Source organism: Ailuropoda melanoleuca, chromosome 2 (assembly GCF_002007445.2).
Source record: "Ailuropoda melanoleuca isolate Jingjing chromosome 2, ASM200744v2, whole genome shotgun sequence".
Taxonomy (NCBI): domain Eukaryota; kingdom Metazoa; phylum Chordata; class Mammalia; order Carnivora; family Ursidae; genus Ailuropoda; species Ailuropoda melanoleuca.
Window position 1 is genome coordinate 63,093,997 of NC_048219.1, and position 15,820 is coordinate 63,109,816.

Below are 15,820 nucleotides of genomic sequence, written 5' to 3' on the forward strand. Positions count from 1 at the left end.
ACAAAATATGTATTAATTAATTGTTTATGTTACTGGTAAGGCTTTGGTCAACAGTAGACTATTAGTAGTTAAGTTTCCGTAGAGTCAGAAGTATACACAGATTTTTGACTGCATATGGGGTCAGCTGCCCTAACCTCTGCATTGTTAAAGGGTCACCTGTAGTTGGATCATGTGTTTTTATCTTCTGCCAGTCTCTGTCTTTTATTGGAGAGTTTAATCCATTTATCTTTAAAGTAATACTGATAGAGACTGACTTACTTTTGTCATCATGCTATTTGTTTTTTATATGCCTTATAGCTTTTTTGTCCCTTCTTTTCTACATTACTGTCTTCTTTTGAATTTAGCTTGTTTTTTGTAGTGAAATTTTAAATTCTTTTCTCATTTCCATTCTCTTTGTGAATACTGTCTTGCTGTTTTTCGTGTGGTTGTCATGGATATTGCATTTAACATTCTAAAGTTTTATTATTCTAATTTGAATTTGTACCAACCTAACTTAAGTAATATACAAAAATTGTGTCCTTTCACAGCTCCATTTTCACTCCTTTCTAATGTTAATGTCACAAAGTTATTTCTTTATACATTGTGTGCCCTAAAGCATAAGCTAATCATTCATTCAAATGTATTAGTCTCTCAAATTATGTACAAAAGAAGACTTGGAATTACAAACCAAATTTATATTAATACTAGATTTTGCACTAACTGGTTTTTCTTCATTAAATATGTTAGACTCTTAAAACCTGTAGAAAACAAAAAAATGTAATTACAAACCATTGTTAGAATAATACTAGCTTTTATAATTATCCTTGCAGTTATCTTTATTGAGAGTTTTATTTCTCAGCATCGTTTTGAATTATTATCTAGCGTCCTTTCATTTCACTTTGTAGAACTTCCTTGAGCATTTCTGGTGGGGCATATCTGGTGGTCACAACCCCCTCAGGATTTATTTATCTGGGAATGTCTTAATTTCTGCCTCACTTGGGAAGAACAGTTTTGCCAGATAGTAGCATTCTTGGTAGGACATTTTTTTTCTTTTCAGTAAATCAACACATTGTCTTTTGGCTTCCAAAGTATCTGATGAGAATCTGCTTGTAATGTTATTGTGGATCCTTGTATGTGGTTAGTCACTTATCTCTTGCCAATTTCAAGATTCTGTTTCTTTTGAAAGTTTTGATTATAGTGTGTCTTCATGTGGTTCCCTTTTGAGTTCATCTTTCTTGGAGTTGAGATTCTTAGATGTTTATATCCATGTCTTTCATTAAATTTAGGCATTTTTTAAAGTTTTTATTTATTTATATAATCTCTGCACCCAACATGGGATTCAGACTCATGACCCCAAGATCAAGAGTTGCATGCTTTTCCAACTGAGCCAGCCAGGTGCCCCAAATTTAGACATTTTCAGTTGTTATTTCTTCAGATATTCTCAACGTCCCTTTTTCCCTCTCCTCTTTTCCCATGATCTGCATTTTGGTCTACTGGATGGTGTCCAACAGGTCCTTTAGGCTCTGTTCACTTTTCTTCCATCTTTGTTATGTTCCTCTAATTTGTTATTTGATTATTTTCATTTGAGTGTTTTCAGAGTTCCTTAGTTTTAATATTTTGTAGTTAACCTTGTTCTGCCAAATTTTTATTATATATGTATGTATGTGTGTGTTATATATATCTCCCATAATTTTTGCACATTTGTATGTAATGTGCACATATATGCATATACACATATCAGTAATTTCCTATTTTATCTTCACAAAGGTATTTTGAAATTTTGATAACACCAGTTGTTGAAATTGTGGGAGTGAGAAGCTTATACATTTCTAATATAAGCATAAATTTTGATGCACTTTGAAGAGAAACCTAATGAAATTGGAAATGTGCATATCCTACAAACAGAAAGTCCACTTCTAGGTGATCTATTCTGAAGAAACTCTAATACATAAAGAGACATGTACACAGGATATATTGTAACATTGCTGGGATGATGAAAAATAGAATATGAAATGTTCTTGAGTAAAAGAGAAGACAAAGTGTAGTTTGTTGTTAGAAAAAGCACTACTAAATCCACATATGGATACATGGATAAATATCCAGTGATAAGTATCTAAAACAATATTGAGTAAAAAAAAAAAACCAAGTCGTTAAAACTTGCAGATGTTTTGATATTGCCTGTGTAAAATTTCAAAACAAAAATACATTACATATTATTTGTAGACCTACGTATGTAGTATACACAAAAAACATGTGTGAGAAACATACCAGAGAATGATACAGATTTCAGCATAGTACAGTTGACCTTTGAACAACTTAGGGATTAGGGGCACAATCCCCCTGCACAGCTGAAAATTCTCATCTAACTTTTCACTCTCCCAAAACTTAACAGCCTACTCATGACCAGAAGCCTTACTGATAACAAAACAGTCAGATAATACGTATTTTGTATGTTACATGGATCATATAGTGTATTCTTACAATAAAGTAAGCCGGAGAAAAGAAAATGTAATTAAGAAAATCATAAGGAAGAGAAAAAAATACATTTACAGTACTATACTATAAAAAATCCTCATATAAGTGGACCTGTGCAATTCAAACCTGTGTTGGCCAAGGGTCAGCTGTATTGATGAGGGAGGAAATCAACTGTGTTGATGAGAGATAAGACCTGGCCATGTGATTTCATCTCTTCTCTCAAGGGAGAGAAACTGAAGGAAATTTGGCAAAGTGCAAAAATCTATGTAATTTCAGTAGTAATTTAACATAGGATAATTATATTCTTTTCTGTATATTTATGTTTCATGATTTTTTTAAAAATCATATGAAATTTAATAAATCGTGTTTTTATGTTTAGCTTGAATCTCAACTAGAGAAAAAAGACCAACAGTTTAAAGAACAAGAAAACACTATGTCCATTTTGCAGCAAGATATAATATGTAAACAACATCATCTTGAATCACTAGACAGACTCTTGACGGAAAGCAAAGGGGTAAAATCATCTTTGTAAAAGTGCTGTTTATTTTATTTATTTTTTTTTAAAAAGATTTTATTTAATTTGGGAGAGACAGAGATAGCAACAGAGAGCACAAGTGGGGAGGGAGAGGGAGAGGGAGAAACAGACTCCCTGCTGATCAGGGAGCCCAATGCAGGGCTCGATCCCAGGACCCCAGGATCATGACCTGAGCTGAAGGTAGACAGTTAACCGACTGAGCCACCCAGGCACCCCTAAAAGTGCTGTTAAAAAGCTGACTAATACTTATGTTTCTATAACCTACTTTTTTTTTAATTAAAAAAAATTTTTAAAAGATTTTATTTATTTATTTATTTGACAGAGAGAGAGAGTACAAGCCGGGGGAGCAGCAGGGAGAGGAGAAGCAGGCTCCCGCTAAGTAGAGAGCCAAACATAGGGCTCAATCCCAGGACCCTGGGATCATGACCTGGGCCAAAGGCAGATGCTTAACCAACTGAGCCACCCAGGCACCCCTATAACCTACCTTTAATTCTTCTTAAATCAGTTGCTTAACAGCTCATTTTGCTAAAATTAAAATATTTATACATGCTAAAATTAAAATATTTATACATGTACTCATATTTTTGCTACCAATCTGTGTGTTTTCAGGAGATGGAAAAGGAAAACATGAAGAAAGATGAAGCTTTGAGAACACTACAGAACCAAGTATCTGAAGAAACAATCAAGGCTAGTATGCTAATTTTTTAAAACTTTTTTTTTAATAGAGACATTCTGTAGCTTTTATACTTTTCTCTATAAATTGTAAAAATCATTTAGATAAAAACTCACAGGTAAAGATTTTACCTGAATCAGTGAACTTAGTTTCTGTAAGTATATTTTCTTCATTGTGAATTATAATCTTGATTATTTGATCGTTGATAATCTGGTTTGTGGATTGTGGATTGTCTAACCTCTTTTTTTTTTTTTGCCTTAAGAAAGTTTTCTTTTTTAACAAAAATATTTTTTTAACTGTAACTACTTATTAACATTACCAGTAAAGAATTAACAGAGGAAGCAAAGGGAGATGAATCTACAAGCAGTTGAGTTTTGTTTCTTTTTACCAGTTCTGCTATAAGATTAATTAGGGGGTAAAATCAGAATTTCCAGATGAAATAACAGTTTTGTGGCTACTCAGTCTTCATGGTCAAAAGAATGGGTTTTGGAGCTAAGTTGACTTGAGTTTCAGTTCTGATCTCAGAGTGCTTACTAGTTAACTTTAACACTGGCTAGGTTATTTAAGTCTCTAAACTTTAACTTTTTCATCAGTAAAATACAGATAACAATACTCTGGAGGAGGGTCAGTATGAGGAGGACATGAAATGAGGTACCTATACTGCTTAGCACATACTCAGTTACTCAGAGTTTAATAAGTACTTACTATGTATTCAATATAATCTCCTTTGCATTTTTAGTGTTAAAAATAGGTCCAAACATGCTATTACCAGCATGTTTATTCTGTCATATGTGGCTTGAATATAAGGAATATTTTAAAAATCCAGTGTTATTTATGCTTAGTACTCTGTTTTTAATCCATTTTGTTACCAAGTATGCCCACGTAAACACAATTATATGTTTATCCATAACTTTCATATAGTATTCTCCAGAACTTAACATTTAATGCCATGTCAATTCATTTCTTCATGTAAAAATAACCTCTAAGATCATTAACATGAAAAAATCATTATAAAAGTTGTAGGCATGAAGTAATTTCATTAAATAAAATCTATATTGCAACTTAACTCCTGTTTTTTATTAAACTGCCTAACACATCTAGTAGTTTTATTTCCATATGTTAATAACCAGATATTAAAATCAGTAAGAGAAGAAATTATGTTATTGGGTTTTATTCCCTTAGTAGCTTTAGGTTTGATGTTATTGGGGCAAATACCAAAATGAGGAAGAAATATGGAAACAACATTCCTATGACTCAAGCTATACTAAACCTAACATACAGGATATTTGTAGCGATGAAATTGAAGTTTGAAATCTAGCTTCTTCCTGATTATGTCATTACCACCTTCCCTTCTTGACTTTGGCTGTGTCCCTCTATGTACCTCTATTTGTTCTTTGCATAAAAAATAATGATTTTTTGGGGCACCTGGGTGGCACAGCGGTTAAGCGTCTGCCTTCGGCTCAGGGCGTGATCCCAGCGTTATGGGATCAAGCCCCACATCAGGCTCCTCTGCTGTGAGCCTGCCTCTTCCTCTCACACTCCCCCTGCTTGTGTTCCCTTTCTCCCTGGCTGTCTCTATCTCTGTTGAATAAATAAATAAAATATTTTTTTAAAAATGATTTTTTTTAAAGTAACCAATCAAAGAATATATCCTTACAATCGATAAATTCTTGAAAAATGCAGTCAATTCAACCATTAACAAAGGAAATACAAATATAATTAATGAAATCACAAAAATTTTGAATTTTCTATCTGCAGGAGAGTTATAAGAATTAATTTAAAGTAACATCACTTATGAAAATATGATTAATGAGAACTAGAAGATTGATGGGAAAACAATGAACAGGAACAAGAAACCAATAAATTAAAGCAATTATGTTATAGGTTGTTAAATAGAATATCGAGAAGGTGCCTATTAGATTTAGAGATTTTGTTTACTTACTTTGTTTTGTTTTGCTTTTATATTCCACTCTGGATTTTTTTCTTTTCCCAAAGAAAGTCGTAAGTGGAGAAAAAGAACATAAAAGAACTTAGCTGCTTTTGTTGAAGATAGGTATACTAGAGCCCACACCTGGTTACCCCCAGACTATACTCCTGAGGACGTTCTTTGGTTCAGCAAAGCAGTGTCTTTGTTTTCATTTCATTCATTTATGTCCATATATATACATGTGTATTTATAAGTGGTTTGTATGAGGTGGATGATGTTTATCCAGATGAGATGTAGACTCTCAAACCCGTTGTTCAAATAATAAATCCAACAGAGTGGTAAATGTTTTGGGTTTTATTATTTTTAAAATTGATTTATTAATTTTAATTAAATTTTATTTTTAAAAATTCCAAACCTACAAAAAATGGAAAGAATAGTACAGAGAACATTTGTGAACCCTCTACCTAGATTTACTGTCTGTTAAACTGTAGCTACATTCCTTTCATCTCTCCCTACACACGTGCACACACATGCCCACTTGTGCATGCACTGACCTACTGTCATACATACACATTTCCTTTTTGCCAGACCACCTGAGAGAAGGTTGCAGATGTCATAACACTTTACACCTTTAATATTTAAACTTGTATATCCTGTGACCAGAAACTTTCTCCTATGTGACTACACCACTCTACACCGGAGAAAGTAAAAATTAATTCAGTGACATCATTCAATACCCAGTCCGTACTGAAATTTTTCCAGTTATTTAAAGTTGTTCTTTATAGCCTTGCTACTCAAAGCATGATCTGTGGACTAGCAACATCAGCATCACCTAGAAACTTGTTTGACTTGCAGGATTTCAGCTATACCCCAGACCTACTGAGCAGAATTGGGACGAAGGTGAAGGAAGTGAATTGCTTCTGGTGCAAAGTTTAGGGAGAGGCTTACTCTCAGGGTTGTATAAGTGTAGCATTGGCACTTGGCATGACCCTGAGAGTGTCTCCTTAAATTTTGAGCCCATGTCTCCTGTCTTACCTCACCCTAATCCTTGCCCTTCTACTGAATCAGAATCTGTATTTCGATAGGGTGCCCGGCTGATTTGTATGCGCATTAAAACCTTGAGAAACACTCCTTCAGCTTGTTCTTGTTCTTTTTCCAATCTAGGATTCATTTATAATTACATGTTGCATTTGACACTTTAGGTTTCCCTAAACTCACTCTCTCCTTCTGTTCTCTTGATACTGAATCTTCTGAAAAGTCTGGGTCAGCTAGGGCACCACATGAGTTATACGGTGTTCTTTTGCCTCCCATCAGGAAGCATGTGTCAGACTACCCCATAACTGGCATTGCCAATATTGGCACTTTATCTAAGCTGATTACTGCCGGATCTTACCACGTGAAGGGCACATTTTTTTCCTCTTAATTAATAAAATGTGCAGTGATTCTTTCAGGCCATGTGAATGTACTGCTCCTCAACAGCCTGTAACCAGTGGTTTTAACATGTAGTGATGAATCTTACCTGAATTAGTTTTTGCATTATTAATTATCAGGTGTGATATTCTGACAGTCACAGATTTTATTTTTTCTCTGTGTGGGAGATGATACATGTGCCAGTGCTCATTCTCATGGTTAAGAAAGAAAACTAAAAAAACCCTCAGAAAAAAAACAAAGGAAACTTGTAAGTATTTATACCTTTCATAAAACAAATATTAATTTAAAAATTATTACTAGAGTAACTATTAACAAGGATAAAAATTCAAAATTACCAACTAAATTTTTAGCTGTTAATGGTTATATTCACAGGCTATAGGGACAATCTTTGAAAACTCAAGATTCTCTATTTGGAAATAAGAGTTGCAAAGATAATTTCATGATATAGACTCAGTAGTATCTGCACGAGGGAGCATTTTTCTCTTTTTCTCATCTTGAGATTTCTTTTACGCCTTTAAGATGACTTATGAGAATGTTACTGGATGAAGGGGGAAAAAAACACTCCTGAGAAGCTCAAAGTTACACAAAGGAAGAAGCAAGACAAGCATCTTTTTGACAGAAGGGATATGGAGCATGTGTGCAAATGGTGGCCCTTGAACTAATTTTTGTGAAAAAAATTAGCTGAACTTGTGTTGCTCTTTGCTCATTTGCTCTTTAATATTAAGGTGGTGTAAAGCATTTGCAGCTATGTGAACACTTCCACCAAGGTACAGTGCTGCCTTTCTGAAAATGTTTTCACTGATTTCAAAGCAAATGCAGCCTCCTAAGTGTTTTTTCTAGCTAACAAAAACATTTTCATTTTCTTAGTGACTTCAGCACATTCAGAATATTCACACCATAGCATGATTAGCACAGTACACTAGTTTGTACTCACTTTACTATTTTTCTTGATTAAGGGAACTTAAGAAATAGGCTTAAATGTTGCTTACTATTTCAGGTAAATGTTTTAAGGCATTTGGTCTACAGGTCTTGACAGTGGCCCCAGTCTGTCTTTCCAATCTAAACTCCCAAACACCCATCCCCTATAAATTAATACTCTTTGCACCCTGAACTGCCAACTTCGCACCATTCTTTTTCACATTGTCTTGTCTCTGGACATACTCCCTCTTCCTGGAATGCCCTTCTTCACTTGCTCATGTTCTGTTTATTCTTCAGGACTCCAGCCTCTGATTTCCTAATTTGCAATGAAATATTAGTTTTCCAAATAACTTTTTTCTGTAGTAGCATTTTGTGTATAAGTTGGGCTGTGTATTCAGTTTGAAGCAGCTAGGTAACATTAGGAGATAAACCTGTAAAATATTGACCATATAATAAGCATTCATTAATATTAGTTGATTTTTCTTTTTTTGCTTTTCTCCTGCGTAGGTCAGACAACTAGATTCAGCACTGGAAATTTGTAAGGAAGAACTTGCCTTGCATTTGAATCAATTAGAAGGAAATAAGGAGAAGTTTGAAAAACAGCTAAAGAAGAAATCTGAAGAGGTAAATTAGCATTTTTGTTAGAAAACATATTTTTCACGTGATTTGTTTTTGAGATAGTATTTTTAAGATTCTTTAAAAGTACATCTTTATGTAGCTATTAAAAAAAAACTTTGCATTAAGGGGTGCCTGGGTGGCTCAGTTGGTTAAAGCTTCTGCCTTGGGCTCAGGTCATGATTCCAGGGTCCTGAGATCAAGCCCCTCATCAGGCTCCCTCCTCAGTGGGGAGTTGCTTCTCTCTCTGCTTCCCCCACCCCCACGTGTATGCACTCTCTCTCTCAAATAAATAAAATCTTTAAAAAAAAATCTTTCCATTAAAATATTAATTCCAATTTTATATTCTTTGTTTATAACATTAATTCAGTTCAACACAAGATATGACATGTTAAAATTCTGATTCTTCTATTTCTGGGGAATCAGGAGATTAAATTATTATTAATATCATAGAGAGTAATTCTAATATAAAATGATTAAGACTTAGAATATTGTCTTAGATTTAGAGGTATCAAATTCTTCAAATTTTTTTCACTTTATTTTTGCTCCTTCTGGTTGTCTGAAGGATTGAGAATTAGGTTTAGAAATTCAACTTTCTTGGGGCGCTTAGGTGGCTCAGTCGTTAAGCGTCTGCCTTTGGCTCAGGGCCTGATCCCAGGGTTCTGGGATCGATCCCCACATCAGGCTTCCCCACTAGGAGCCTGCTTCTCCCTCTCCCACTCCCCCTGCTTGTGTTCCCTCTCTCGCTGGCTATCACTCTCTCTGTCAAATAAATAAATAAAATCTTTAAAAAAAAAAAAAAGAAATTCAACTTTCTTTCTTGAGATGAGTTTCTGAGATACTGTATGGATGACTCAGTTTAACTTATTCATCTCTATATCCTCAGTGTCTACCACTTTGCTTTCAACATAATAGGTATTCACTGAATGTTTGCTCAAAGGTATAACCTTAGCGAAGAATTCCTTTATTTCTTTGTTAGAATTTATAATATAAATTTAAAATAAATTCAGTTTTAAAATTTAGGGGTGCCTGGGTGGCACAGTGGTTAAGCGTCTGCCTTCGGCTCAGGGCGTGATCCCGGCTTTATGGGATCGAGCCCCACATCAGGGTCCTCCACTAAGAGCCTGCTTCTTCCTCTCCCACTCCCCCTGCTTGTGTTCCCTCTCGCTGGCTGTCTCTATCTCTGTCAAATAAATAAATAAAATCTTTAAAAAAAATAAAAATTAAAAAATAAAATTTAAACTAAATATAAGCTTTAAACCTTAAATTCATGTTTAGAAATAGTCCCCCAGAAATGTTCATCAAAGTTGACTTGAATGTATCAAAGTTCCAACCAGAAAAAATAGATTCTGTACTATATCTTTAAAATGGAGAGAATTTTATGCAGAGAATTAGATACACTGGTGATGGATGAGGGGAGAAGCAAACAAAACATGGTAAGGTGACTCAGATTATCATAAGCAATCAGGGTAGAAGACTATCAGAAAAAGATGCTATGATTATAGTCCAGAAGCAGGGCTGCCTAGTGGAGCGAGGTCCACAAAGGAGTCTAATTGAAACTGAGGCCGCAGAGGAGAACTGCTCTGGGTCCCTCCCACTAACTAAATCTTTCTGTTATCCAGAAGGGAATTTCCTGCAATACCTGGAGCAGAGCAGCGGGAAGGCAGGCATAGATCTAAAAGCAAATATGTAGTTGACTGGCACTCCAGACTTAAGTGCATCACAAAATTATATAATTATATAAGTTTAGAGATTAAAAAAAATATTTTATTGGTCCTGACTTCTTCCTTCCACATCTCTCCATGAAGGCTTTTATAGCATCTTTTGACAGACAGCATATTTCTCTACTGCGGTATATGGAATTTAAATTACCTCAACTATGGACACTTTGACTTTTTAAAATAGAAATGTTATTTTTATTTTACTATGAACTTCATCAAACATTATTTAAACATTTCTTTGATAGCCTTCCCTGGACTTGGCAAAGATGGAATCTGGACACAAGCAATGTTTGTAACAAGAGAGTTTGTTGAGCTTTACACTTTGTGTTCTTAGAAACTGCATCAGAGACTAGGGTGGATAGTAGGCATTTACATAAAATGAACTTAGAATTATTTCCAAAACAACTGGAAGTATAAACCTAGGCTCCAAACTGAATTAGAAATCAGAAGTATTAGTCAAGTATGTACAACTATACTAGGGAATAATTAAGTAAATTAGAAAGATTTGTACTTTTCATTGCTGCTGAATTATTATCTCAATGCATGTGTATTTGGCTTCTTAACAGGTTATCTTTCACTCTTTCACATATATTGATAAGAAACATGGAGCAAAATCCAGTTACATTTACTTTGTTTTTTTAAGTACCACCCCATACATTTATTCACTTTTGAGTTACTTGTGTTTAGTGCAAATTTTAATATCAGTGCTGGTTAATATAATTACAATTGACCCTTGAACAATGCAGAGGTAAGGGGTGCCAACCCCCTCCCCGCCATGTAGTTGAAAATCCCCATATAACCTTTGATTTCCCAAAAATTTAACTATGAATAATAGCCTACTATTGACTAGACATCTACCTTACCATAACATAGATGATTAACACATATTTTCTATGTTATATGTATCATATACTGTTTTCTTATAATACAGTAAGCAAGAGAAAAAAATGTGATTAAGAAAATCCTAAGGAAGAGAAAATACGTTTACAGTGCTATGCTGTAAAAAATCTGCACGCGTGTACCTGTGCAGTTCCAGGAGTCAACTGTATTATATCAGACTGGTGAGGTTTTCATCATATAGCTAGGTTTTAGAAAATTGGATTTGAGTCATAGTGCATCCATTCTTTTAGTAATAGGTGATGTTATAAAGATGTTTTAATCTTTTAAATCCGTAGATACTCCCAAATCACATACTAACTGAATAATTAAGTGACCCTAGAGCATACTGGTAGGACGTTATCCAGTTGTAAAAACTAAATATTGATTATCAACCACAAAAAGCTAATAAATGGTCCTCTGAAATTTTGCCTTAGGCAAATATTATTTTCTACATGTTGAAGTAAGTACATTTATGATTAAAATAATAGTAACTTTGGGGTTCTGAATCGTTTTGAAAATATTTTAATTCCATATTAAAGTGCTTTAAAAAGTGATAAAAGGGGGCGCCTGGGTAGCGCAGTCGTTAAGCGTCTGCCTTCGGCTCAGGGCATGATCCTGGCGTTCTGGGATGAGTCCCACATCAGGCTCCTCCGCTGGGGGCCTGCTTCTTCCTCTCCCACTCCCCTGCTGTGTACCCTCTCTCGCTGGCTGTCTCTCTGTCACATAAATAAAATAAAATCTTTTAAAAAAAAAAGTGATAAAAGTATGATGCAAAATTATGTTGTTAACATGATAGGAGAAAATAAACAACAAAATAGATGTGAATAAACCTAAACATTTTTTTGCATAAAATCAATCATTTTATTGATATTTTTATTCAAATTGATAGACTTAAATTTTGAGAAGTTGGCATCATCATATCATCATATCAGTAACTTTTCTGGGTTATATTTTATTTATTTATTTTAAAGATTTTATTTTTTATGTGAGACAGAGCATGTGAGAAGGGGGAGGGGCAGATGGAGAGGGAGAGGCAGATAATCTCAAGCAGACTCCTCACTGAGCACGGAACCTAACTGGGGGCTCGGTCTCACAAATCTGAGATTATGACCTGAGCCAAAACCAAGAGTCAGACGTTCAACTGACTGAGCCACCCAGGGACCCCTGGCTTATGTTTTATTTTCTGTAATAATTGTGAGAGTATTTTTCCTTCAGATATAGATTAATCTAGATAAAGTTAATTGTCAAGTAGATGTTATAGTGTAAATTCTACTTTTTTCTTGACCCTAATTATAAAATGATGAATCCTTTAGGAAAACTTTATTCTCTGAATATAATAACTTAGTAGAGAATATAATGTAAAAACTATTTCTTATATTTTAAAGTCAAGTGGAAGTTAAAGGGTAGTGCAATAAAATGCCACTTTAAATTGGATAGATGCAGGTTGATACTCAATATTTTTAATTGAAATTATTTTGCCAGTGGCCAGGTTGCTGATATAAATTTTTTATTGTTTATTATGTGGTACAGTTTCTTGGTGTTTTGGTTAAGGCTTATCTTCTTTTTTCTTCTGTTTTATCTTAATATTTTGTCCATTTTTTTCTTTGACTAGCAAAGTAAGTATAAGACAAGATGTTCCAAAAAAGAAAATAGTATTTAAATTTGTCTTGCAGGCAAGTCAGTTCTGTGTAAAATAAACTACTGTACTGAGTGTGATCTGCAGTTTTCTTGGAGGCTAGCAAGTAAAAAAAAGAAAACGGGGTACTGATACATGTTTATACTAAATAAATTATTTTCATGTAGACAAAATTAAGCAGATTAGCATCAAAAAGGACTATCATAATAGAATAAGAAATTGTTTAGTTGCCTTAAGTTCTCCAAGTTTACAGTGTCATCATATAATGAAGAAATGTGAAACTTTTTTTTAAAAGATTTTATTTATTTGAGAGAGCATGAGAGAGAGAGAGCGTGCATGAGATGGGGGAGGGTCAGAGGGAGAAGCGGACTCCCTCCTGAGCAGAGAGCCGGATGCGGGACTGCATCATCCTGGGACTCCAGGATCATGACTTGAGCCGAAGGCAGTTGCCTAACCAACTGAGCCACCTAGGTGCCCAAGAAATGTGAAACTTAAGAGCTTCTCATTATGAGCAAAGAATATTTGGCCCCTCAGCCCTTCATGATTCTGCTGAATGTTCAACTGCTGGATAATTAGGAAAAAGGACCAAGTTAGTGTTTTCTTCCACTATTTCTTAGCAGTTTAAAATTCCTTTCTTCTGGAATATGTATTGGAAAGATTTTTTTGCTTTTAAGGAATGGCTTTTATTTTCCTTCATGTTAAAAATAGTTATTATGTAAGCAACAATAAGATATTTTTTAAAGATTTACCTGCAATTCATTTTCTAATACTTAAGTTTTCAGTTTTCTATTTGCCTGAATGTTTTTCATAATTATGTTAAATGTAATTCTGGGAGGCTTTTTCCACTTAATTTCATTTTGTAAAATATTGTATTTCCTACTGCCTCTTAAATTATGATTTTAAATGGTTGCATCATTTTAAATCAGATTGATATATCATCATTTATTAAACTTTCCCCTTTTGGGATCACATAAAGAATAGTATAAAATAAATGTTAAATTTTGCTGCATTAATATGATTTTTTAAATAATTTCTTTGGGCAGACTTAATTGGATTTGGATTACTAGGACAAAGGAATTTTTTTCCTTCTTAATAGGTACTTCCAGATAATTTTAAAGGTATCTTTTAAAGCAATTTTAGGGACCAGCATATTCAAGTCCTAAATATTTGGAGCAAATAGTTGATATTGTCATTCCTTTATGTGTTTTTTGGAGCATGAATATTCTTATGCTTTACTGAGATATCATTTTACAAACAGCAATAGTAGCAACAATAATATAATAAATAGACCCAACATTTATGCAGTACTTTTATGGCTATAGTTTATTCTCAGTAAGAAGAGTCATTTTATGGAGTGTGGAGAAATCTATGGCTTCCTGGGTTCTCTCCCTTCTCTGGGAGGGGGTCACATAAAACATGCTCCTTTCTGTAGCAGTGAAATGTGGCAATATGTGTGCAGTGTTTCTGCCCAGAGAAGCCTGTTTATGACTCAAAGTTGAGAGTTTTTATTGTGGGCTGATCAAAATTACAGACTCTCAGAAGGAAAGCATTATTCAGTGCCACAGCTAGGCAAAACAATCTCTTCACTTAGGGAATGTTTCAAAAGCCACATTCCCAGACACCAGCCAAGAGTCAGCCTTATAAGCAGGACCTTCTAACACATCCTCCCATCAGAAAAGTGAACCTGCCCTTCCATATAACAAACTATAGCCATAAATAGAATTAATCCCACATGACAAGGGAAGATAGTAAGGAAGACAGCTTTGACATTTTATGACTTTTTATTTGAAATATCATTTTAATGAGAAATATATATATATTTGTTAGGTATACTGTTTACAGAAAGAACTAAAGATAAAAAATCACAGTCTTCAAGAGACTGCTGAGCAGAATGTTATCCTACAACATACTCTTCAACAACAGCAGCAAATGTTACAACAAGAGACAATTAGAAACGGAGAGCTAGAAGACATTCAAACTAAACTTGAAAAACAGGTATATCTTATTGGTCAGAATAGTTGCACTTGTATGAAATAGAAATTGTAAAAGTCAATAATAAATATTTTGTCATATTAATTGCTATTTACCTCACAGATTTCATATTATAAGAAATATTCTATGTTAACATTGAAAAATGGGTGAAGTTCTATTTGTGTGTATTCTAACCTGCATCTTTAATACTGTGGGCACATTTTGTCATCCGTAGAACTTAATTATAATTTAGACTTCTTCATTCAGTCATGTTTTTGGATCAGGACGTGTGCTAATCCCTAAAGAAATGCTAAAGTAGTGCACTACAAGAAAAATCCCAGAGGAAACTACCTACTTCTAAAAATAAGTTATTACTCCAATGAAAGAGTCCTAGGAATTTTATACTAGAATTGAATCTTTTCTCTTTCATTCATTACCAGTTCATCTGAATTCTTCAGACAGATATTTCATATTTTTTGTGTTGTTTTTCTTGATCTTTAAGAGATTTTTTGTATGTCTTTAACTTCTTTGAGGGTCTAAAGAAGTTTATATCTAAAAATTTCTGTAGTATTTGGAGTAAATTTTCCAGGGTATACTGTATCCTCTTTCTGCCTTTCATTCATGTTCCTCTATGTATTGATTCCATGTTAGATCCTTTCAGATTATTACTCATCTTGAGATTCTTTCTGTTTATGAGTGTGCTATTTAGTAAAACACAGAGTGGGTGGGTTTTTGGTGATTCCCTTTAGTTTTTACCTGGGTACTATTTTTATTCTTGGGACTTGAGTTAGAGGTGTGGGTATTAATAACTTATAATCTGTATTCAGTTCTTCAGTGAGAGGTTTTAGAAGAGCAGAGAGGATATTAAAGTCATTAGCCAGAGATTAACTTGAAGAGCAGAGTCATGTAAATGTTCATTGAAAACATGGAGTGGCTGAGATTAACTAGGGAGAAAATACAGAATGAGAGGTGGAAAGATTGACTTGGGCAGATGTTTGTGAGATACAGTACATAGAAACCAAAGAAAGTATTTTATGAAATTAGGAATGATAATTGGTGT

General features: G+C 34.1%; 1 protein-coding gene across 9 annotated transcripts in view; it reads left to right on the forward strand.

Annotated features, from left to right (window-relative positions):
* Window positions 1–15,820, forward strand: part of CCDC18 (coiled-coil domain containing 18) — a 108,622-nt gene that overhangs the window by 45,296 nt on the left and 47,506 nt on the right. For 8 of the 9 annotated variants that reach the window (XM_034653917.1, XM_034653914.1, XM_034653916.1 and 5 more), the window contains 4 exons: window positions 2,834–2,968; window positions 3,599–3,676; window positions 8,446–8,562; window positions 14,617–14,784. In XM_034653917.1, coding sequence (XP_034509808.1) covers window positions 2,834–2,968; window positions 3,599–3,676; window positions 8,446–8,562; window positions 14,617–14,784 — 498 coding nt within the window. The remainder of the gene's footprint in view (window positions 1–2,833; window positions 2,969–3,598; window positions 3,677–8,445; window positions 8,563–14,616; window positions 14,785–15,820) is intronic. The other variant, XM_034653918.1, reaches the window with a different exon arrangement.